General features: G+C 40.6%; 1 protein-coding gene across 3 annotated transcripts in view; it reads right to left on the reverse strand.

The window, feature by feature from the left end:
* GPCPD1 (glycerophosphocholine phosphodiesterase 1) overlaps positions 1-7,144 on the reverse strand; it is a 60,140-nt gene extending 52,996 nt beyond the window's left edge. For 2 of the 3 annotated variants that reach the window (XM_045529318.1, XM_045529319.1), the window contains exons 1-2: positions 6,951-7,144; positions 1,632-1,700 (exon numbers count right to left, since the gene is read on the reverse strand). In XM_045529318.1, coding sequence (XP_045385274.1) covers positions 1,632-1,680 — 49 coding nt within the window. In that variant the 5' untranslated portion in view covers positions 1,681-1,700; positions 6,951-7,144. The remainder of the gene's footprint in view (positions 1-1,631; positions 1,701-6,950) is intronic. The other variant, XM_045529320.1, reaches the window with a different exon arrangement.
* Positions 7,145-25,836: the final 18,692 nt, after the last annotated feature.

Here is a 25,836-nt window from a genome sequence, read left to right on the forward strand (position 1 = left end):
CTTCCTCCTATCCAGTGAGGAAATCAAGGTGATGGAGGAGTTGAGGTGGGGAGTCTCCCCAATATCCTCTTGCTGCCCCTCTACCACCTCATCCCCATCTACAGAGTCCTCTACATCCAAGTCCACCATTCTCTTCTTCCCTCTACTCCCTGAGAATAAGTGTCCCCCTCACCATGCTGACCCTTCTATAGCTAATTCTGTGGTCAGTCCATTTGCCTGACATGGCCAGCTCCTTTCTAGCTTTAACTGCCTGCCTGCAACTCCCTAAAAGGTAACAATATAGTCCTACAGTCTTCTCTCCACAGAGAAGGACACACACTAGACCAGAGGTGAGCACTTGATGGAGCCAGTCCATCAGCTGACTAGCAATTTTCAATCTGCAGAACTCTGCCCAGAGGTGCAGCTGTACCAGACGACCTTGGTTAAGGATCTGAACTTAGACACACACACACACACACTCTGCAAACTGCTGAAATGAGTGCTAGAACAAAGATGTTAGATGTAAAGTGAGTCATTCATTCATTCTTTGAATATATATATATATACTATACTCCTGCTCTGAGCCAGGCACTGTGCTAAGTGCAAGAATTCAGCAAAAACAAGACAAGGCCATGTTTTCATAGAGTTTACAATCTGTCCATAAACAAAATTAATCAAATAATTCTATAAAATCTCTTAAAGGTGCTACAAAATAGTGCTGGAACCCTGAGAGAATTTCACAGGGACCTTAACCAAGTGGAATGTGGGATTGTAGGGGGAGGGGTGTCACAGATCTAGGCAGAGGAAACATAATTTGAGAAAATCCCAAAAGAGGAAGAAGAAAGGAATGTAGCAGATTTGAAGAACTGAAAGAAAGGCCAGTATAGCCAGAGTATATAACAGGAAGGTACAAAACCCAGGTGCGATACTGTTTTGACATGCTATCTTACACTAAAATTGTTTCACAGTGCTTTTTTAGATAACAAAAAATAGACATTCACAAGAACAAAGTTATCTCAGCCAAATATTTCATCAACTTCTTGCCCTAGCAAAATTTCCCTCATTTTCATGCTACTTAAAAATCATAGCCCAACCATCTTTGTGCTGTGCAAAACTAAATTCACAGCTTCTTGGAAAACATGAAAATAAGATACTTACTATTTGAGGAGGTTTTTTGTTGTTGAGTTTACCATGCTCCAAGCACATTTCTAGTATCAGTCAAGACCTAAAAATGTTTTCATCTAAAACCAGGCCCACTCTAATAACAGCACTATATTTAAGATAATCCAGATAAGAAAAACGTTTACTTAATTTAAGACATTGTTTTTTTTTTGTTTGTTTTTTTTGAGACAGAGTCTCACTTTGTTGCCCGGACTAGAGTGAGTGCCATGGCGTCAGCCCAGCTCACAGCAACCTCAAACTCCTGGGCTTAAGTGATCCTACTGCCTCAGCCTCCCAAGTAGGTGGGACTACAGGCATGCGCCACCATGCCCGGCTAATTTTTTTCTATATATACTTTTAGTTGTCCAGATAATTTACTTCTATTTTTTAGTAGAGACGGGGTCTCACTCAGGCTGGTCTCGAACTCCTGACCTCGAGTGATCCACCCACCTCAGCCTCCCACATTGTTTTAAAGTCAAACTTTACAATACCTGGTAAAAGAGTTCCTCTTATTTCAAAGGTAACCTGAGAAGGCGTCATTCTGATGGATTTATTTTGCGCTAGGAAGAAAAAAAAAGCTGTCATTTATAGTACATGAAAATACCATCAAGAAACAAGTTAAAACAGAGCTATGTTTATATTTTCAAAAGCAATATTTAATATCTTTGCAGCTTTATGCTGGGGTTGTTTTTACAAAAATAACTAATTTTGATGAGTGGGTAAAAAGGAAAAATAGAAACAAGTAAAAAATGAAAATGAATCTCAACCATGAGCAAAAAATTCATTTCAGAGTCCTTATGTATAAACTAAATGAATTACCTGGGAAGTATCTAGCAAGTTTTCAGGCTTGATGTTACAAACCTACTTTGAAAGAATTTATAGATCTGAAATATGTGCTGCAAAACAAAAAGTGTCCAAACCTTTTTATTTTTAAGGGGTCAAGATTCTCTTGCCACATATTAATGCTTTCTCTTCTAATAAGCAGCTGTTCCAAATTCAACCTATCTTTTCCTGACCAGGCGTACATTATGGTGGACAAAGAAAAAAAAACAAGTAGAGAGAGGAAAAAGCTCAACTCAAGAGGACTTTTACTTTAATAACAAAGTACGAACTTTAATAAGAAGGAAACCACCAAAGAACTTAAGTACTACCCACTGAAACTAGTTATGTTCTGCAACAAGTTTGAGAATCTGCTTCTAAGACACATGTAACTAATCACTAAAATAAAACCTTTTCCCCCACAAAGAACTTTCCAGATTTTCTCTTTATTAACCACGGGACCACCATTACTCAAGTTCTACAGGCTCAAATTTAGTGTCTCAGCTCTACAATTTATTACCAAATCTTGCTTATTCTATCCAATTGATCTTACATCCATGTCTTTATTTCTAAAGTTATCAACTTCATTCAAAACCCTAAGTCTCCTACCCTTATTTAGGCTTTTAAATCTCTTCCCAATAATACATTTTATGTCAATTAAAATATCCTTCCTCACATCCCTGGCTTGGAATTACTTTGAGGTCTCTTATGGCTTATTTGCATTTTCCCTCTAGCTTTCTGAGGCTAATCTGTTTACCATTCTCTAACGTAAGTACCCAAGAGAAGACAGAAAATAGGTTTAGAAAAAAATATATACACAAATACAGACATAATATACCTCAAGATAGTTAAATAATTTAAATTGGGAAAGAACACATACTCCATACAAGGACACATCATATTCTATATAACTTCTCCAACACCCCTGCTTTTGTGCCCCAATCCATCACTGTTCCTAAAAGAATTCCAATCATGTCTTTATTCTGCATCATTTCCGTTAATTTACCAGCTTAAATTTTATTTGCACTTACATATTACTACTTTATAAAACAAAATATCTTTCATAATTATTCATTCTTCTATTTCTCCTTTGCTCCCTTTTCCCCTCCTCCTGAACACATTCATAACTCTGCAATGGTCATTTAATGAACATGGCTACCCACAGTTAAACACACTTCCAAGTCAAGGTGAGTAGATCTATCCCAGCAGTTCTCATGGAAGGCAATTTTGCCCTCCAGGGGATATTGGGTCATGTCTAAAGACATTTTTGGTTATCACTTGGGAGTGATGCTCCTGGCATCTAGTGGGCAAAGGGGCAAGGAGTGCTGCTAAACACCATACAATGAAAAGAACAGCCCTCCAGGAATAATTGGCCAGCTCCAAACATCAATAGGGCTGAGGTTGAGAAACCTGATCTATAATATCTACAGAGTGCTGTTATGAGAACCAGGAGTCTGAGCTCAATGTTAGCTATAAACTATGTATCATCACATTCACATCAATTATAAAATGTAAACGCTGTGTTTTTTTTTTTTTTTTCCATGCAGAGAGCCCAAGACCACTGGTCTCCACGGGGTCATGTCACACTTGGATGAATTCCATACCTAGCAACTCTATTTTGGTTAGAAAACCCAAGACTCTGCAACAGAGAAAACCTGCCCTTGACCAAAATAATTTCTAAGATACCTTATTCTAACTTTCTGCATCTAAGAGTAAACACGATCTATTTAAGCACATACATCCAGTTCTAGCACTTCCAAAGAATGCTGCAAACCTAAAAATAGCTCTAGATTGTGACTCCCTCATTAGCCTATTGTTATCTATCTCAATAGTTCCCTTTTTACATGACATCTGATAACAGCATAAAGTATTTTCTTTTCTAATAAATAAAATGGTTCATTGAAGCACTGCAACCTTACATTTAAGATATATATTATATCAAGAAGAAACCTTAAAGCTAACAAAAAAGCTTGGCATTTAAGCTACCAAATTAATTTTAAGAGAGAGCAAAAACCCCATCATCCAGCAAAAGGGCTAAGTGATCAACCTCAATATTAACTTGTAATGTATACTTTCACCCAGTGTTTACTGCCATAGTTCTCAACTAAGGACAATTTCATCTACATGATTACATAGTTGGTACTCAGCTATTTGTTGATCAATTTTAAATAACTATTGTAACCAATTTAAGGGAAATTAGATGTTAATTATTCCTATGCATTAAAATCAACAGCTGGTACAAAATTCTCTCTAGAGGGAAATCAACTTATTATTAAAATTGAGACTTTCACTCTTAAAGTTGTTTATAAGAATGACTATAGTACCTTGGCAGTAAATAGCTGCAGTAAATGTACTATACAAAGCTATATACACAAAAACTATATAAACAAAACACCTTCCAGAAAACATCCCCAGTCAATAAAGCATCATCTTCCACTTGAATTGCCAGAAGTCAAGCAATCTGGTTCAATTTCCACTCCCCCAAAATGTACTACCATACCAAATAAAAGCCTGAGGAGCTGCTCCAATGGCAATTTACTTGATCATGGACAGAGGCCAAAATTTTGGTGCAGGATTGAAGTGCAAAATTTTGGCATTACCGTAACAGCAGTGACAAAGTAAAAAACTGTTCGGTTGTGGAACAAAAAATTACACACCCACCCATACGTCTTCCTCTTCCAAACATGCAAAAAACACCCCAACTTGGAGGGGGGAGGTCTTCTAGATAGTCATAAAAGAAAAGTAAGATGGAAAAACGCTAGTCATTGTATGCACACGGGCTGATCAAATAGATAATTTAACCAACTCACCTATTACCTCACTCAGAGACTATAGTTCCTGAGACAAGTTTTTTTTTTTGGTTTTTTAAAAATATAACCTCGATTTTGTTCTTTTTGAGGATAAATAAGAAACAGTATTCCCATCTGAGATTTCAAGTACTATTTAACACTATTTTAACCCTTTTAAAAAAGACTCAAACAATTAGCAAAATATGATATTGTAAATAATTTATATACAGAAACTATACCTCTTGAGACAGGCTTTTGGGTTTTTTAATGTACTTTTTGAAGATAAATAAATAGCATTCCCAGATCAGATTTCAAGCAGTACTTAACACTATTTTAATCCTTTTAAAAAACTCAAACAATTAGCAAAGTATGGTATTTTAATTAATTTATATTTTAAAAATTTCAAAGTTCACACTACCCAGCAAAACAAATTTTACTTTTTGTCAAATAAACTTTCCCAACACATGACCTTACTGATTTACCAGCTTGGGGAATAAAAGGGGAATTTAAGTAAACCAAGGTACAGCAACATCTAGTTTAGAGATAAATTGATGTCAGATATTTTTAAAGTTTGTTTTTCTTGCCTAAAAGAACATCTATATTTTCCTTCAGAAAAAAATCTGTTTCCAAATCTCCTTGCTCTTTCTAGACCCCAGAACCTTTAATCCTCATAAGTATAATAAAGAAATACATGAAATGCCTACATTTCCCTGAGTTAGATTTTCCTCATCTTGGTGGAAGATCATTATGACCCTCTATTCTGATTCCAGCATACTTTAAGCCAATATTTTAATCAACTGTATGCAGACATTAATAGATTTTTTATTAACAAAGCATTTCTAAAATAGATTTCTGGAAGCCAAGTTATTTCCTTTATCAACTTTCTAAACAATGCAGTAACATTTCCCCAAATGTTTTCCATTTCATTTTATCTTGATATTATTTTCACATACATATTTCATACATTTTTCCTGCTTAAATTATACACAAAGATCTGATTCATCAACTTAGTTTTTGTATATATCAAATTTTGCCCACTCTGCCACTTTTTTACTTTGTGGTCACTATTTCTGAATCCAACTTTCCTACACCTTATTTTTGCAGATTGAAATTTTATCTAGAATACTGGTTCTCTTTAGTTCTTGGTTCTCCCTAGTTCTTAAATCAGAAGTGGGTTGGACCATGTGCAGCTTTACCTCTGTTAGCTTTATGTTGTGTTATTTGTATCCACTGCATTAAGGGTTCTGGAAAGACTGATAGCTTGTATTTATTTCTTCCTTAAGTCACAACTGTCAGAAATGAAGCAAGAAGGAGAAGCATGAAGAGGTAGAGTAGTTTGAAGGAGCTGCGCAGAAACCGGGAGGAGGGCGACAGAAGAGTATGAAGAAAACATCAGGTCCAAACATCCTGCCTGGTTTGCTCAGTTCCTGTGTTGGTGCTACAGACTCAACAGCTGCCTCAAGGTGAAAGAATTCTCTACAACTCAGGCGTGATTTCCTCCGCAACTAGGCAGTGGACGCAGGGGAGGGGGCTGATACAACACTTAATGGACTGAGGCTTTCTCAAACTGTCAGCAAGGCAGTTTGAAGAGCTTTGGGAAAAGTATAGCTTTGGAGACAAGGGGGCAGCAGTCTTAAAATTGTATCGAGGGCACTGTTGACTATTCCTGGAACCTTTTCCTAGGAAAGTAAGGCACTTTGGTTTCTCGGAATAAGTTATACAAACATGCCCTAGACTACGTCTCTGGACAATTTCAGAAAATAAGCAGTTGTCAAAACACTATGAATTACTTAGGCACAGAGCGCGGTGATGGGCGAGGGGTATGCCCTGTGGACGGGGTGCCCAGAGGACTTCACCTGCATTTTTTTGTTTCTTTGTTCCTTAACTTACTACTTTGTATCTTTGTGGTGGTCCCACGCTCTACTCCCTCTGGCCATACCTAAAGCACCCCAGATATTTTCCAGAAGGGAACTAAGCCCCAGGCAGCCCAGCGGAATCGCCGCAGCAAACAGAAGTAAAATAGTGCGTCCTACCCGCCGACTTACCGCAGCGAACGTCACGGCCGCTACTTCCCCTGCGGGCAGTGCCCGCCCGGCCGCCGCGACCCCAGGCCGGGGCCGCCCTGACAGCTCGGCCCGCCACCCGAGCGGCCGCCGCGGCCTCCGCACCCAGCGCCCGCCCGGCCCGGCCCGGCCGCCTCACCTGCCGGGTCCGCGGGTCTGCGGGTCCGCGTTGTCTTCGCCGCCGCGCCCGAGAGCGAGGGCCGCGGGCCGAGATGCCGGGTGCCAGGTGCCCGCCGTCCGCGCCTCGCCAGCGCTCCCCCAGGCGGCCCGCGGCGGCGCCGAGCAGCAGTAAGAGGCTCCGCTCAAACCGGTTTCAGCTGCTCCAGACCAAACCGCCAGGCCACCCCGCGGGGCGGGGCCGGAGGGCGGCGGGGCGGGGCCTGACGTCACGCCCGGCGCCGTCTCAGCCAATCGGCGGCCACGCGCGGGAGGGCGGGCCCACGAGTTCCCGGGCGGGGCTCCGGGCTGCGGCTGGGTATCCCCGGGGGTCCCCTCCACCCAACGCCTCCGCCTACGTGGGCCGTGGTGCCAGCGCGCAGGACACTTCCCGCACAACGTAGTCCTCCCAACTGCCTTAGGGCCAACGGAGGGTGGAGGCTGGACCAGCAAGTCTAAATTGCACTTTTTCCGTATTTGAAAACGAGAGAAATTAGCAGGATTGATGTTTTCTGGAAATTTTCTTTAGTTGCAAAAAAAAAATCACCATTGGATCAAATCTAAATTAAAGTTGAAAATGAGGATTAGGTCACCTAGGATGGTTGGGAGTTTATGCCTGTGCTACTCAAAGTATGGTCTATGAGCCAGCAGCACCTGGGAGCTGTGAGAATTGCAGACTCACAGGCCTATTCCAAACCTGCCTAGTCAAATCTCTGTTTAGCAACTTCCCCACGTTATTGGTATGCAAATTAAAGTTTGAAGGAACATTTCTGAAAGTAGACCCTCTCTGCAAAACTTGTAGTCCTTTATTTTTCTGAAATGGCTCCTATCAAAAATTTTTTTTAAAAGCACAATTTTTTTTTTCTCTTTTGGTTTCCCCAAAATTAATCAGTATTTGCCACTTACCTAAGTTAAATTGTTACTCGTGCACTTGTCCACGGGGCCGCATCAGAACAAGGGCAAGTGGTTGAGAAGGAAAGAATTTATTACCTTGCCGGCAAAGGAGGAAAAATGGCAGACTCTCCTCTCAAAATCCAAATTTACAGAACATAAGCAGAAATACAGAGATTTTAAAAGGAGGACCCTCAGTTCTAGGCTATTGTCATTAACGTTCTAATCATAGCATCTCTGCCTAAGAGGAAGCCTGGGGTGGACAATTCAGCTGAGCTTTCTTTTCTGATGTAAAGAACAAAAGACATTTCCCCGCCCCCTCCTTCCCCCACAGGCAGGGATGCAGGCCTTAGTTTTCCAAAAAGAGTGGCGGAAGTTTTAAGAGACAGAAAACATCTTTTGGCCATTTTTTTTTTCAGGCCAATCCATCTGTTACACCAGCATCAAAGTTAACTTCTGATTAAGCTCTAAGGAAAAACCATGTTATCAGATTTCATTTAAATCAAATGAGGTATTGAAAACTAAAAAGAACCACCTGTTCAGGAGATGTTTAAGTTCTCTTTCAGTAAGAGTTTCAAACTGGTTCCAGTGGGCCTACTGAAAAGGTGTTTGGAATAGATGAGCTCTAACTATAGACAGAGCTTCTGGTCTTATAAATCGTAATGTTCCTGACCACATTTGATATTTGAGCTTGGATTAGATACCAGGGTATTTCTGACAATGTCATCCAGTCAGTTAAATAATTATGAAGTACCTACTATAAACAGAAAAGAACCAAACTCTGTGAAATAATTTAAAGAGATTTATTCTGAGCCAAATGTGTGCCACCATGGCCCAGAGAGCCACACCCAAGAAGCCTTGAGCAAATGGTCTCCCCATGGTTGGGTTACAGTTTGGTTGTATACATTTCAGGGAGACAGGAATTATACATAAAGTCATAAATCAATACATGGAACGTATACATTGGTTTGGCTGGAAAAGGCAAGACATTTCAAAGTGGGGAATTACAGGTTATCGGTTTGTAACTATTTAAAGGAATGAAGCTTTCAAGGCTCAGAATGTTTTAAGTTAAGGAAGTCTGTTAATCAGAGACAAGCCACCGGACATATAATTAAACTCAAGTGATCCGTTAAATAAATTAAGGACCTACAAGTGTGGTTTAAGCTTTATCTTGCATAGCCTTAGGCCTGTTAATGAGTTACAAAGGATATCTCCAAGAAGAGAAAGGGGGCATGTTGGAGCATGTCTGACCTCCCTTCTCATGGCCATCAACTCAGCTTTACAGTATTTCTAGGGTCCCCTTGGCCATGGTGGGAGGGTCCATTCAGTTGGCTGGAGGACTTAAGATTTTGAGTTCACAGTAGTTTGTGCTTAATCCCAAATTTCTTAAAGAAATAAAATTTCCTTCTAGTTTTGTACCATTATCTGTTACATTCTGCTGTCCTACATTTCCAAAATAGCTTGGAGTTGATTTCATTCCTTTGCTGTTGGTCATACTTAAGTGATAAATTTTTTCATAAGTGTTTGCTTCCTTTAAATGTTTATAGTATCAGATCTAAACAGCTCTGGAAAAAAAAATATTTGTAGTAGATCTTTATTTTCCTGTACTCACCATTTAGTTAAGCTGTTATTTGCCTAATGTTTATAGTTCAAGTTGATAGACCTAATCCACGCTCTTTCCCTAAATGCTCTTGAAATTGGCAGAAGAATTATACATATTCAAAGGGATGCCATCATTGGGCCAAAAATTGAGAAACAGGCCAGTAGTATTAGATGACTGACAGAGAAACCAAAACCCACCCAGGAGAAGAAGGGATTCCTGGAAATGCGATTTTACACAGCCTTGGTTAGAAACTCTTTGATAATGCAATGTATTTCAGATTACTCCATTTCCACCCTGATCTGATTGGGATATTAAAGTAGAGCATAGATAACATATTCCTTTCTCTTGCCACTTCTGTGGAATGTTACAACTTTCCAAACACATGGTTAATGAGGTTAACTTAGGGCTTACCTCATTATTTCCAGAAGAGCTCCATATGTTGTGGATTTTACAAAATATTTAACATTCATTATCTTATTTGATTAAATAATGAAATATGTTGTCCCATTTGTCTGAAATCAGCACCACAAGATCTCACTTTTATGAATTCATTTTTGAAAAACCAGTAGTAGTATTACTGAAAGCTCAGTAGTTATCCCTGAGGCCAAATGAAGAATGAGGACAAGTGGTTTGAGGAAAAGGAAAAACAAATTTATTAATTTACCAGCAAATGAGAAGAATGGTAGGCTCTCATCTTAAAGAACCATCATCCCCTCTGTAAGTAGAAATACAAGGCTTTTAAAGAGGGTTCTATAGCATCTGCAGTGAAGACAATCTCATGACCTCAGTCGGGAAAATTCTGTTGAGCCATCTCTTGCAGTTTAAGATACTAGAAAACAAGGAACACTCCTCTGCCCCTCTGATTACTGGCCTCGGACAGGAATGCAGGTTTTAATTCCTCACAAAGGGTAAGGGGTTTTAAAGGGACAACTTGTAAAACATGTTACCCTTTTTCAGGTCTTTACCTCTGTTACAGTAGTGTTGATTTTAAAAGCTCTAGGCTGGGTGCAGTGGCTCACACCTGCAATCCTAGCACTCTGGGAGGCCAAGGCAGGAGGATTGCTCACGCTCAGGAGTTTGAGACCAACCTGAGCAAGAGTGAGATATCCCACCCCTGTCTCTTTTTTAAAAATAAATAAATAAAAAGCTCTAGACTTAAAAGCCAGAGCTAGACTTGAATCCTGTCCCTCACAATCTGTGACATTTTAAATATAAATCTTTGGTAAAAAAATTTTACTACTATTCATGAATTTTGAGACTTTATTTCTGGAGAAAACTGTTGAAACCATTTAATGTCTTGATTTTTCTAGAAGGTACAGTTAAGTTGCTGCTAATTTGTCCCATTTTTATTTTACTAAAATTATTTTTATTAGACTCAACTTTTTCATATGCATTTTACCACCAAAAAATTGCTTTATGTTGATACAATGATATTTTAAACCAACTACCAACTATAGCTTCTACCATTGTGAGTTCCCTTTTGTGGCCATTATTTTTACCCAAGTCTATGTTTCATTACAAAGTATTGATTCTTCCAACAATGTTTCGATAATAGCACTGTTTACCTTGGCAGTTTTAGCTATAATCAGCTTTGTTTTGTGCTGATTTTTCTCCCAGAAATATGCATTATGACTTGGATAAAAGACTGATCACTTATACTTATCTCTTGACCAATCTATGAAAATATTGTGACTATTTTCAGATAATTCCACATTTACCGTCAGAATCTTTTATCAGACTTGAACACTATCAATTTCGTGTGTTTTATGCACCTCATTGGTGGTCTTGCTGCTCAAAAGGACAGTCCATGCCTTTCATTCCCTCTGTTTGAGTCCACAGACAATTTCCCAAATTACAGTATGCGTTACTTATGCTTCATGTAGGTGACCAAATTGTTAGTGTTTGCTATTGATTATTCTTTTAAAGAGAAATCCTATATGGAGAAAGCCAAGGAAATTGCTGATTTCCAAAGCAATTTAGGTTCCTCAAATGTGAGCCTTTAACCAGTTTCAAATTAGCTGTAGCTCTTTTGGTGTATTCCTTTCCAAACTCTAAGATGCATCATAAGATCAAAAGGTCTGGAGCAAGAATGGTTCAAATGGTAAGATCAAAATGTCTCCTTTGACCTGTTTCTCTATCTTGAAATGGGAATTTAAACACCCCAGGACATCTCCGGTGAAGTCTGAGAAGGCTCCCAGCACCTAGCATAGTGCCTGCTGATCCCTAAGGCTGACGGCCCTCCCAGGCCTTCTCTGAACCTCACTTCTATGAAGAAACTACCAATTTCATCATGTTTAAGCAACTGATTGCAAGATAATACTAAGAATCAAGAAATGCTGTCTTTTTCTCTAAGCTACCAATACTGTTGTGCCAGTTTTGGTAACAATACTATTTTTAATCCTAAGAGAAAGTTCAACAATTGACTTCTAAAAATAGTCAGGATCCTTGCTTTATCCTCCAGTGGTCCTCAAATGGTTTGGTCATTGAAACACCCCAGGGTTGCAGCTATTGTTTGTGGCACTGAGAAAAACAACCATATTCAAGCATGCCCAGGAGATGACAACTACGTCAGGACTGCTGCTTAGCCATCAGTGACTTCAGAGAGGTTAAAATTTTAAAGAAAGCCCTTAAAATAGATGAAATAGTGGAATATCCACTCTAACTCTCATAATTACAGCAATTAAGCTACTTGCTGTGAGAGAGAGAGGATCTCCAGTGTTATTTACCCATTAGATTTTCTTACCCATGTTTTAAAATCTATATAATAAAAAATGGAGAGCATTAGAGAACCAGGTGCAGTGGCACACATCTATAGCTCCAGCTACTCAGGAGGCTGAGGTGGGAGGCTCCCTTGAGCCCCCAGGAATTTGAGGCTGCAGTGAGCTAGGACCGAGCTTGCAAATTGCCACTGCATTCTAGCCTGGACAAAATAGTGAGACCCTGTTTCTTAAGGGGAAAAAAAAGGTAGAAGGGAAAATCTTTATAGAATATTATTTGTTTAATGGAAGAATTGTCTTGAAAGATTTGTCAATTACTATACAAAGTCTCCTTGCCCACCAAAAGAAACAATGGCATAACTATTTTTCACAACTTATTAGGAAAAGCTTCCATTCAATTTTGACTAAAGTAACTTTTCATCATTTGGTAATACCTGCTCCATATAAGTATTAGTTCAAGTTTTCATGTTCTGTTAGTGTAGCATTCTAGAAACATCCTGAGTAATGAGATACCATTTCTAAATGACTAGTATGTAGGTGAAACTAGACATCATGACGCTTTAAAGAAAAATCACCATGTGTAACATAATTTGACATAATTGCAATTCTGGAAAGCATATGTCCTATAAACTCTTTAGAAATCAAGACCTTATAAAACTAAGAAGCAAAAGTTACATTTTGTTTCCAGCCTGCTCCATTAATTATTATTGTCCTTATCTTTCCAAATGCCTCTCAGTTTTGTACATTCTGCATTAAAATAGATTCCCCAAGAAAATTCTTTTTACTGCTTCAATGTAGCAACCATTGACTGGCTATCATTTTATCATTTTAGTGAAAATATTGATGACTATCTGTTGAATGAGGTGCTGTTTTCAGGGCATATCCTTACTGTGAACAAAAGAACTCTAAGAGCGCAGTTACCACGCACCAGGCTCTAAACCCAGCTGCCAACTCCAGACTGGCAGCCAGCCAAAGAGAGCTGGCACTGGAGTCAGGAAGGCAGGGGTTCTTGCCAATGGCACACAATTCATTATGTGCATGATTTAGATGGGGATATTATAGTCCAGGATTCTACTCTCTGTTATATTCCTGACATGCTGGCTCAATTTACCTAGAAAATGAAAATGAGAGTGAGAACTACTGCTTCCTTGACTTTATCTGCTATATCTCTATTTTGTTCTCCTATAATCACGCGGTCAAGGGCAAGAACTACGTCTGATGGATTTTCACACCTCAGCACAGTTTCTGGCACACAGTGGTATAAATATAGAGAACACTGAAAATTTCAGGAGAAAGTATTAAGTTTGTCAGTTCTGGACATCAATATTTTATTTATTAATAAAATAGGCTAGGCATGGTAGCTCACACCTGTAATCCCAGCACTTTGGGAGGTTGAGGAGAGAGGATTGCTTGAGGCCAGGAATTCAGACCAGCCTGGGCAACATAGCAAGATAAAACAATTTCTAAAAATTAGCTGGGCATAGTGGCACTCGTAGTCCTAGCTCCTTGGAAGGCTGATGTGGGAGGAATTTGAGGTTATAGTGAGCTATGATTACATGCCTGTACTCTAGACTGGGTGACAGAGCAAGACCTTGTTTCTAAAATAATAACCATAAAACAATGCTGGCCGGTCATGGTGGCTCACATCTGTAATCCTAGCACTCTGGGAGGCCAAGGCGGGAGGATCGCTCGAGGTCAGGAGTTCGAGACCAGCCTGAGCAACAGCAAGACCCCATCTCTACTAAAAATAGAAAGAAGTTAGCTGGACAGCTAAAAATATGTAGAAAAAATTAGCCAGACATGGTGGCGCATGCCTGTAGTCCCAGCTACTCAGGAGACTGAGGCAGAAGGATTGCTTGAGCCCAGGAGTTTGAGGTTGCTGTGAGCGAGGCTGACACCACAGCACTCTACTCTAGCCCGGGCAACAGAGTGAGACTCTGTCTCAAAAAAAAAAAAAGAAAAGAAAAGAAAAAAAAGAAATTGGCCATAATGGGAATCAGAAACCATTAGTAAGCACTATAAATCAGAGCCTTTCTCCTTGGAGAGAGAGTTGTTCGATATTTACCAGCACACACAGTTACTGGATTGAAAGATTGAAGGACTTACTGGTCTGGCTCAAATTCAGGCTTTATTTATTTATTTAGGTAGAATGATTCATAACTTGGCTCTGCATGTCATGAGGCCTATTTTCTCAGCTGTAATGTAGAGGAATTCTAAGAATGGCCAAAAAAAAAAAAAAAGCCTGCAAAAAAGATTTTTTCCATTTCAGCTGTTTCAATCTGATTAGAGAAACACAATACACTACATACATCCTTTGATTGTTGATGTGGGCTTTTTTTTTCTTTTAAATCTCTATGCTGCCTGTTGTTGCCATAAAGGGCTAGATTAATAATTTTTGTGAATAGCCCATCTTGTTTGGCATATTTGCACTTTGGAGTAGGTATTTTACTAACCAGGCACTATTTCTTCTCCTAAGGGACCATATCTTGTGAGAATGCTTTGGCATAGGGAAATTAAGATATTTTATCAAAATGAGGAGGTATTTATTGGTCAACATTATTTCATGGTTGGTTTTCACCTCAAGTGATCCTCCTGCCTCAGCCTCTCAGAGTGCTAGGATTACAGGCGTGAGCCACCGCACCCAGCATCTCAGATTGAAATTTGATCCCCCATGTTGAATGTGGGGCTTGGTGCCCTTCCCACAATAATGAGTGAGTTCTCTCAGAAGATAGCTGGTTGTTTTTGTTTAGGTTTGTTTTGAGACACGGTCTTGCTCTGTCATCTGGGCTAAAAGAGCAAATTAAGTCCAAACCCACAGTGGTGTCATCATATCTCACGGCAACCTCAAACTCCTGGGGTCAAGGGATCCTCCTGCCTCCTCCTCCGGAGTAGTTGGGACTACAGGCACATGCCACCACACCCAGCTAATTTTCCTATTTTTTGTAGACACAGGATCTGCCTATATTGCTCAGGCTGGTCTCAAACTTCTGGCCTCAAGTGATCCTCCTGCTGAAGCACTCCAAAGTACTGGGATTATAAGCTTATAAACTATAGTTGGCCTGGGTGCAGGTTGTTTAAAAGGGCCTGGCACCTCCCCCTCTCTTTCTTGCTTCTTCTGTCACTATACGAGGCACCCGCCCCCTTCATTTTCCGTCTTGGTTGGAAGCTTCCTGAAACTCTCACCAGAAGCAGATGCTGGCACGATGCTTCTTGTACAGCCTTCGAACTGTGAGCCAAATAAACCTCTTCTCTTTATAAATGGCCCAGCCTCAGGTACTCCTTTATAGCAGCACAAAACGTACTAACACACCCTTCTTTATTTTTGTTCACCTGAATGACTTTCTCTTTCTATGCTGTAAAACCGTTAGAACCTTGAACACAAGGGTGATTTTCCCAAAGTCATTGTGGAGTGATGATTCCTGGAGACATGCTAGAAGAAAAATGATACATACAAAGGAAATGTAATAAAATTCTCCATGAAGCAAAATTTATCCCATAAAAAGCTATCCTTTGATAAATATCCTTTGTTTTTTACCTTTTTTTTGGAAGGGGAGTTGTGAGAAGGGGTGTTCAATTGCCTTGGTTTTTTTTGTTGAGACAGAGTCTCACTCCATTGCCTGGCCCCAAGGGGATTTTTAAAGGAAAAGAAGAGACAGTTTCTGAGTTGTTTACCAACAATTTACATTAAAATAGTAAGCCAGGGACCTGGTGGCTCATACCTGAAGTTCCAGCACTTTGGAAGCCTGAGGCAGGAGGATGGATTGAGGCCAGGAGTTTGTGCCCTATCTGGGCAACAAAGCAAGACCTCTGTCTGTACAAAAAATAAAAAAAAATGGCCGCTGTGGTGCCCAGCTGCTTGGGAGGCTGAGGCAAGAGGATCGCTTGAGCCCAGGACCCAGAGGCTGCAGTGAGCTATGAATGGGCAGCCTGGGTGACAGAGGGAGACCCCATCTCTAAATAAATAAATAAACGGACAAAAGAATATAAGCTGTTGATCAGCTATACATTGTTTTTTGTATCACAAATTCTAGGAACTTGAAGATAATGGGTGAGGCAGCCAGTTGAGAACAAAATGACCTTAAACAATTGCCCCCAGGGATGGGTGCAGGTGTGGGGAACGGAATGACTGAAGTCCTATACTCTTGTCTCTCTGGGCCTGATAAATTTTGCATAACTCACATAGCTCAGACTGCTCTGAGCTATTTTTCTTTTCTTTCTTTCTTTCTTTTTTTTTTTTCTTTTTTTGAGACAGAGTCTCACTCTGTTGCCCAGGGTAGAGTGTTGTGGCATCAGCCTAGCTCACAGCAACCTCAAACTCCTGGGCTCAAGCAATCCTCCTGGCTCAGCCTCCCAAGTAGCTGGGACCACAGGCATGTGCCACCATGCCTGGCTAATTTTTTCTCTATGTATTTTTTAGTTTTCTAGCTAATTTCTTTCTATGTTGTTTTTTTTAGTAGAGACGGGGTCTCGCTTTTGCTCAGGCTGGTCTTGAACTCCCGAGCTCAAACTATCTGCCTGCCTTGGCCTCCCAGAGTGCTAGGATTACAGGCATGAGCCACTGCGCCCGGCCTATTTTTCTTTTCTTGAGAGACATATTTATCCCTCTTTTTGTTTTTTTGTTTTTTTTGAAACAGGGTCTCTCTGTTGCCTGAGCTAGAGTGCAGTGGTGTCATCATAGCTCACTGCAACCTCAAACTCCTGGGCTCAAACAATCCTCCTGCCTCAGCCTCCTGAGTAGGTAAGGACTACAGGCGCACACCACACCAGCTAATTTTTTCATAGAGAATGGGATCTCACTCTTGCTCAAGCTAGTGTCGAACTGCTGGACTCAAGGGATCCTCCCACCTTGGCTTCCCAAAGTGCTAGGATTGCAAACATGAGCCACCTCGCTTGGCCATATTTGTCCCTCTTTAAATAGTTCTTTAAATGACCAAAAAAAGTTTTCCCAGTTGAATGGTAGAGTAACAGAGGGAATCTCCTGGAAAAAAATGGCAAAAATATTTTGTCTCTAAAGCCTGCATCCCTGCCTCAGGCCAGTGGTCGGGAGGGGCAGGGTAAGTCTTTTGTTTATCTGTGCAACAAGAGATGGCCCAGCCCAACTTGGTAAAGGGAGATCCTTGGCGGAGGTCATGAGATTGTCTTCAGTGGAGATAGGATGGTCAGAATTATCAACTGTAATTGCCTGGAGCTGAGAACCCGCCCTTTAAAAGCTCTATATTTCTGTGAATGTTCAGGAAATTTGGGATTTTGAGATGAGAAGGTCTACCATATTTCCTCCTTTGCCAGCAAAGTAAACTCTCTTTCCTTCCTCCTCAAACCGCTTGTCCTTGTTCTTCATCCTCACGGACAAGTGCCGAGTTTTCGTAACAGTAGATTCACAAAATATCCTACACATTTGTTTCCTCTGATGCAATGAGATTGTAGAATTATGGCTGAAAAAAGAATTATAAAATATGGCTGCTGCTTTGGTTTTCAGGGTATTAAGTCATCTAAATTTATTTTATTTTTTTATATGAAAGTAAAAAGAGTGAGGAGGGGAGTTCAATTTCCTTTTTTTTTTTTTTATTTTTTATTTGTGACAGAGTCTCACTCCATCACCCGGGGTAGAGTGCAGTGGTCATCATAGCTCACTGCACCCCCAAACTCCTGAACTCAAGTGACCCTCCTGCCTCAGCCTCCTGAGGAGCTGGGACTACAGGTGCATGCCACCGTGCCCAGCTAATTTTTTTTATTTTTTGTAGAGACGGGGTCTTGCTCTTGCTCAGGCTGATCTCCAACTCCTGAGCTCAAGTGATTCTCCCAACTCGGCCTCCCAGAGTGCTAGGATTACAGGCGTGATAAAATAAATTTATTTGTTTAAAGTATGTGGAGCATAACCTTTGATCTTTACCTTTTTAGAGAAATGAAAGCCAATGTTTCCTGCCCGGTGCTCAGGCTTTGGTATGGTAGGGTATTTACCTTTGATTATCTCTGTTTTAAATCTGTTGAAGAGTTTCCAGATACTTAGTGAGATGAAAAACTCCACTCTGTAGACATCTGCCTGTTTCTTGCTCAGTCAACCAAGTTATTAAAAGGAAATGTTGGGCTCTTTTAGCATTTACTTTTCTAACTTTGTTTTGTGAAATTGCAGCTATTTATCAGACAGGATGGGTTTAGGCCTGTTTCAATGGTTTGGGAGTGGTTGCTGTGGAGTTAGTGACTTTTAGCAAACATTGAGACTGCACCTATGGAAACACCAGACAATAAGTCCTACTCTTTGTTCTCCAATTAGAACAGCCTCAGAATAGTGGGTGGTACAAGCCAAGAGAATAAACTTGGACCCACTGACCTCCTTAATAGCATGTCCCTGTTTTCTGAAAGAAAATCTCCAATTCTTGGCTATCCGGTAGAAACCAACCACCCAGGGGGACCAACTCTCAAATGCCATCTCCTTGCCAGCCAGAGGACCTTGCCAAAGCCTCATTTTGGGGGGAAAAAAAAATCATCCTGTTTTTTTCCTACTTTTATAAAGAATAAGCTTTTTCATTATTAAATGATGTACTTAACATCCCAGTCTGAAGTAGTTGCCATTGGAAGTCTTCACCGAAGTCAAGAGCTACACCAAGAATGAGGAGTTTGCCCTGACCAAGAGGACGGCTCAAGGAACCAAAAACAGTGACGGGAAGCCTGTTCCCAGTGGTTTTGAAAGCTTCCAGCACTCTCTTTCGTGACCAAGAAAAATACTAGCAATAAAAAGATATGGATACTTCTTATTAAAATTTAAATATCTAGCAGCACTATAAACTTTTACTAAAGGCCTGATTGAAGCATTGGGCAGTGGGCTACAGGAATGCCAAAAGAGTAAGATAGCCCCTGCCCTATTGGATGTCACCGTCTTATAGCTGGGAACAACTCAAGTGCCTAAGTAATTACAACAGAAGACACAAAATTGTGAAACACGGTGCCCAAGAGTTCAGAAGAGGAAATGCTAATGTTCACCATTAGCTTTTGTTTGTTTATTTGTTTTGTTGTTGTTTTTTAACAGCTTAATTATTTGGGCAACATTGGCCCTAGATAACAAGTTTTTGGGCAGCACACCTTCATTTTCTGGACTCTTTTTCTCCTTTTCAATCAAACCCAATTTTATTGAATGCCCATTTATCACCACTAAGGTATTTGATGTCTCTTCATGTCCTGTGGTAAAATGAAAATCTTGCATAAGTCCTGTGGTTCATTCGCTCATCTCCTGAACCTGAGAAGCTGAGCTGGAGAAAGTCACACAGCCAGACAAATTGTAACAGAGAGAATGGCCTGAAAAAGGGTAAAAATATTTTCTGTCTCTTCAAATCCCCTCGCCCCTCTTGAGAACTAAAATCTACATCCCTGACTCAGGCCAGTGGTCGGGAGGGGCAGGAGAGTGTCCTCTGTTCTTTGTGCCACAGGAGATGGCTCAAGGGAATTGTCTGGACAGAGGTCATGAGATTGTCTTAGCCAAAAATGGGATTATGAGATTAATCAGAACCTGTAAAAGCTCTGTACTTCTGCTCTGTACACCACCTCTGTACACCAACAGGATGTTGGTGTTTTGAGACAGGAGTCTGCCAACCTCCTCATTTGCTGGCAAATTAATAAACTTCTCTTTCCTTCTCCTTGAACCACCTGTCCTCATTCTTCTGATGCAGCCTCAGGGACAAGTGCTAAACTTTCGGTAACAAAATGGCTCCATTACAAACTGATGATCACCAGCCTCAACAAGGATTCCTAGTACATCTCTGATCAATTCCTTATTTCATTGTCCTAATTATTTTTGCTGCAGAACAAACTACTCAAACTTAGTGGTTTACAACAACCATTTTAGGCCAGGCATGGTGAGTCATGCCTATAATCCCAGCACTTTGGCAGGCCAAGATCTGAGGATCGCTTGAGACCAGGAGTTCAAGACCAGCCTGGGCAACATAGTGAGACCCCATCTCTTTAGGAAAAAAAAAAAAAAAACCAAACCAACCATTTTATTATCTTTCTCAGTTTGGTTGGCTGACTGGGCTCAGCTGGGAGGTTCTTGTTCAGGGTTTTGTAACCAGCTCCGTGAACAAATTTCAAGGACCCCTATCTGATTTTTATAATCTTCACCCTTAACTAACTACTTGACCTTTTGAGTTGTTTCCCAGAAATGAAGATTTTCTGCAAGACAAAAAAGTTGAGATTCTGAAGGCTCCAGGGCAGACTTCCTGATGCCAGGGCTTACCATCCTTCTCCACGTACCCCAAGGCATGTGGCCCCTCCTTACAAAGCCCAGGATCTCCATTAGTCTGACAGGGGGATTTGGGGGAACTTCTCCCATTCTCCTGACAAGACACCTGTTGTATTAAAAATTCTTCCTTAGCATCCTCATTATATCAGCAACTGGATCTTTGTGCAAGGAGCAACTAGGCCTAGACTGAAACCCCCTTGTGGTTTTGACAGCAGTTTCTTATGCAGTTGCAGTCAGATGGCAGCTGGGGCTTGAGTTAGCTCCAAGCTGACTGAACCAGATGTCCAAGATGGCTTCTTTACTGTTAGGTCCAGCACCTCAGTTAGAACGGCTGAAACAGCTGCAGCTGGTCAGGCATTTCTCTCTTTTCAAGCACCTCTCCACAGGGTTAACTTGGGCTTCCTCACAGCATGGTGGGTTAAGGAGAGTTAGGTTTCTCACATGGTGACTGGCTTCCCCTAGAGTGGCTATTTTTAATTTACCCCAGTAACATAGTTCAATAAAAGAGTTTTTTAAGTGTAGTGAGGAAGAAAGCTTTGACAAATATAGGCTAGGAGCTGTCTGATCTGAGGGCAGGCTCTCAGTACCTACTTAACTATGTGTTAGTTTCTTCTGCTCTTTCCTGCATCTCAAAAGATACATATACTCAGGGGAAAAAAAAATGATCTCCTCTCTTTATCCTCTGCCTTGGATCTTTCATATCACTTTTTTTATTTCCTGAAATTTATCAATTACATATCTGAGTTTAAAACAATCCTCTTTAAAATATGCAAGCTCTTCTTGGAGGTTGTAGAGCTGCTCCTAGTAATTGAATCTCAGTGATGTATAAGTTATCTAATGCCACATAAAATTTACCCCAGAACGTGGTGGCTTAAAATAACAAACATTTTATATTACGGTTTCTGCAGATTATGAGTTTAGAAGCAGTTTAGCTGAGTGGTTCTGGCTTTGGGGCTCTTGGGAGGCTGCAGTCAGGATGTTGGCAGGGGCTGTAGTTATCTGAAGGCTTGTCTGGGGCTAGAGGATCCATTTCCAAGATGGTGCACACATATAGTGCTGGTTATTGGCAGGAAGTGTCAGATCCTCCCTAAGGAATTGCTTTACTGTTATCATGATATAGTGGTGGCTTTCCCTAGAGTAAGCAATCCAAGAGAGAACAAGGAAGAGGTCACAATGGTTTTTGTGACCTAGCTTCTCAAGTCACCCTCTGTCATTTCTGTAATATCCTATGGGTTGCATAGATCAGGCCTATTCAGTGAGAATGGGGACTACCCCAGGGCATGAATACCAGGAAGTGGGGATCACTGGGAGACTGAGCCAGGAATAGCTAATGTTGAGGGGCAAAAAGAAGAGACAAAGGAGGTATGTAATATTGGAGTCAGGAGCATTTTAAGGAAAAATCCAGCATTAATTGGAGCCCAGGAGCTAGGAATGGAGTGGAGGGTCTTGAGACCTGGTGATCTCTGACACATCTTGTAGAAGATAAGAGGAGGTGAAACAGAAGTGAGAATGACAGAGCAGTTTCTCCACTTTCAAAGTTATTCCTGCACTAGCAACAGCAGAAAATCTGTCCCTGCCCTTAAAAGGTTGTTTTCAATTTCCTGCCCAAACTGTAAGGAGAATATTTCTCCTGAATAATTAATTGGTTTTATGAAGATGGAAAGATATTTTTAACTTCCAAGAAGATATCAGGGTCGCCTGAATGATATCTTTATTCAACAAGGACACAGTCTTTCAGGAAGTTTACTTGTGCCAACATAATTGGTAGTTACTTTACAGGACAATAATACGCAGGTTTCATGCTGGGATGAAAGGAGGTGATTTTCCAGTTAGTGCTAATTGAAAATTGAAGCAAAGTGAACTTTGCAATCAAAACAGGAAGGGAAAACCAGCCTGCAATATGACAATAACCTTAGAGCTTTGTTCTTTCACAACACATAGGGAAGCAAAGGGTTTTTTAAACTACTTTCATCTGGGCTGAATTTCTTGGCGGAATGCCCTCTGCATGCTGTCTCTACTTCCCTCTGGCCTGGCTTTTGCCCTACCACCTCACCCAACTGCTTTCATCATGGTCAACATGGATCTCTGTGTTGCCCAATCCAATGGACATTTTTCTGTCTTGTTTTTTCTGATCTCCAAGCAACATTGACTCAGTTGACCACCCACTATTTCTGGAAATACTCTCTGGAAATACTCCTGGTTTCTGGGATACCGTTTGTTCCTTGGCCATCTGTGTAAGTTCTTCCTCTACTATCCAGCCTCTAATTGCTGGGGATCCTGGACATTTTTGTCTCTTCTCTTTCTGCATGATCTTACCAAATCCCATGGCTCCAGTCCCATCTAGATGCCAACATCATCAACATTTATGTCTCCAGAACTGATCTCTTCCTGGTACGTGAAACTCTTATTATTCAACCACCTTCTTGATGTTCCCACTAGACAATTTCTCAGATATCACAGTGTATCTCTTAGTGCTCTTGGTTCTCACCTCCCAAACCTATTCCCACACCCTAGCCTTACCTGTCTTGTAAGTGGCACCACCTCTCATTTAGCCTAGTGAGAAATATCTGGAGTCATTCTTTCCCTCACCCTCTACATCCAGTTCATCAGAAGCACTGTTGATTCTGTCTCCAAAGCCCATTTCAGACTCGTCCACCTCCATTACCACCTGATCTCCTTCCCCTATTGAAGCCATTCTCTACTTAGAAAATAGGTCTGCCTTAAACAGTAAAAATCAGATCGTCCACAGTCTACGTAACATCTTTCAATGCATTCTTACTACACTTTGAATTAAAAATAGACTCATACTGTCTCCTTAGCTGCTACAGACCTGGCTCCTACCCACCTCCCCAAGCTCATTTCATGCCACTGTCTCTTTGGCTCACAGCACTAGTTCTGTCTGGTCTCAGGGTCTTAATTACGCTATTCCTTCATCATAGAGGCTCTTCCCCTACTTCTCTCATGCTGGCTTTCTTTTCCTCTGGGTCTTAGCTTAATTATTGTCCATCAGAGTGACCTCCCGGACCATCCTCTTTTTTTCCTCCCTTATTCCTTTTTAGCTACATTTTTCTTTCCATCATCACAGTTATTCCCATAGTCAAAATGCCAGCCCAATTTTTCCATAAAGGAGAGAATTAGAAGACTTTTAAGGAACTTGTTAGATTTGAGACAAATCAAAAACAACATACACATCGAACTGCTTCTCTCTGAACTGGGAACCCTGCTGGATGTGACCAGTCATCCCAATAGCACCCATAGCTAAAATTTGATATGGCAAATCGGCATCTGAAACTGAAAATAAGGACAATCTTGAGACTCCCGTCAGTGGAAAGTCTTTAGCGACCCGGTTTCTGTTTTGCTGCAACCCTGGCCCTCAGTGACACAGCTGCACTTAACCGAGCACGTAAAGACTGGGAGAATTTTCTCACAAGTCTCATTTCCTGTGTTTTTCATTAGAGTTTATTGTTGTTCCTTTTTTTTCCCCTCCTCTAAGACCAAAGTCCCATGAGATGGATATTAGTAGAATTCAGAGAAGGTTTGAACTCAAATTCTTCTATATGAGTGTATCAATGAAACTCCAGATTTAGATTCTAGCACTTAAAAATTGTTACATTCATAAACAATATCAACATCCAGAAAATATACCCTTTACAGTTCAACTTCTTACTTTTGTTTCTGTGGTGAGAACCTGTGTCATATACACTGACTTGATGACAGATCTCCTAATAATTATGCACTCCCAGTTGTCATTTGGGTGGCTAAAACCTAACTCAGGAATTTGCATTCTATTCTAATACTGTAAAACAGCATGTCTTCTGTTTTGTTAATAAATCACTGAATGTTGTGATCACAAATATCAGCAGCAAGTTTGCAGTAGAATTTAACCCACTGGAACTCCTGTTTTCCAACATTTATAAAAGCCATAAATCACTTTTGTTGTGTTATAGACCCTAAAATTCTAGCTCACAAAGGAACCTATATTCTGCTCAGTGAATTCAAATCATCCCCCAAGGAACCAAAACTGTTTCGAGTGCTTTAAAATAAGTCATGAAACAATGGATAGATAAAATTCTCTGGGAAGAAATCTATTTTGCAGAGGACAGGCCTATACTGGCAAATCTTCTTTAGGCAACTAAAATTATTTTTGCATATGGAAAGTGAGTCACCAGATACCACAAGGGTAAAAGATCCCAGGCTCGTGTATCCCTGAGGAAACACCGAGGAGGAAATGTGCCCAGTTGTTTATATTTGTTTCTGTGAGGAAGAAAGCTTCATTCAGGGCTGAACTACTTTATGTATTTTGTCTCCTGGCACTTTTATAAGTCTGTTTAAGACCCAACTAAAAATTTAAAACAATTTCAAGAGAAACATTTTTGTTGTGTGTTTTTTTTTTTTTAAACCATAAGGATAAGATGACTGGGCTGAGAGATTTCCCTAAACTGCCCAAGCACGCTGTATCTGTTAAGACCATTTTCTTGGCTGCTTCTAAAGGGACTTGTTTGTTCTGAGCCCTGCAGTGAGTTGCTCAGTTTAACTTCTATGTAGAAAATTACATCAGCTCCATCTATAAGTCACAGTGTCTGGCGAATTTCTGAAGGAAGTTTATGAAATGCCATGAGAAACAAGACACAAGACACAGCTCTCCCTCTATTGCTCAACAAATGCTAACAGGGTGTGTTTCTGCCTCAGTGAGTCAGTCAGATTGGCCAACCCAGAGCTCTGTGCCTTCTTCTTTACTTGGGTCCTGTGGACATGAGTCTCCTTCAGATACCCCCACTTTCAGAAAGTGAGGCAAGACACACATCTGAAATATTGCAGAGCTGGAAGGGACCTATGAAGTCACCTTCTCCACTGCTTTTTTTTTTTTTTTTTTTTTAATCATTGGCCAAGTTATTTTTTTATTTTTTATTTTTTTTATTTTAGAGACAGGCTCTTGCTATGTCACCGAGGCTGGAGTGCAGTGGGCTGATCACAGCTCACTGTAGCCTTGAACTTCTGGGCTCAAGCGATCCTCCCACCTCAGCTCCCCAAGTAGCTAGGGCTACAGCCATGTGCCACCACATCCCACTAATTTTTTAATTTTTTGTAGAGATGGGGTCTCTGTGTTTCCGAGGCTGGTCTTGAACTCCTGCCCTCAAGAGATCCTCCAGCCTTAGCCTCTCAAAGTGGTAGGGTCACAGACATTGAAGTTGATAAAACAGAATAGAACCTTCCTACGTTGTCAATAAATGACTCCATTGGAAAATGACGACCAATCACAATTTTTAGGGAGAAAAATCTGAAAAAAGGGAATTAATTATCCCACTTCGAAGTATACTTGGCTCACACCACAACCCAGGAAGAAACTCAAGGGTGATTTTATGTTTGGGTTTTTAACAAGCACGGCTAGCAATTGTTTTTCAATAGAACAAATATTTATTAAATCTCA

The sequence above is a fragment of the Lemur catta genome, chromosome 17 (genome assembly GCF_020740605.2).
Source record: "Lemur catta isolate mLemCat1 chromosome 17, mLemCat1.pri, whole genome shotgun sequence".
Taxonomy (NCBI): domain Eukaryota; kingdom Metazoa; phylum Chordata; class Mammalia; order Primates; family Lemuridae; genus Lemur; species Lemur catta.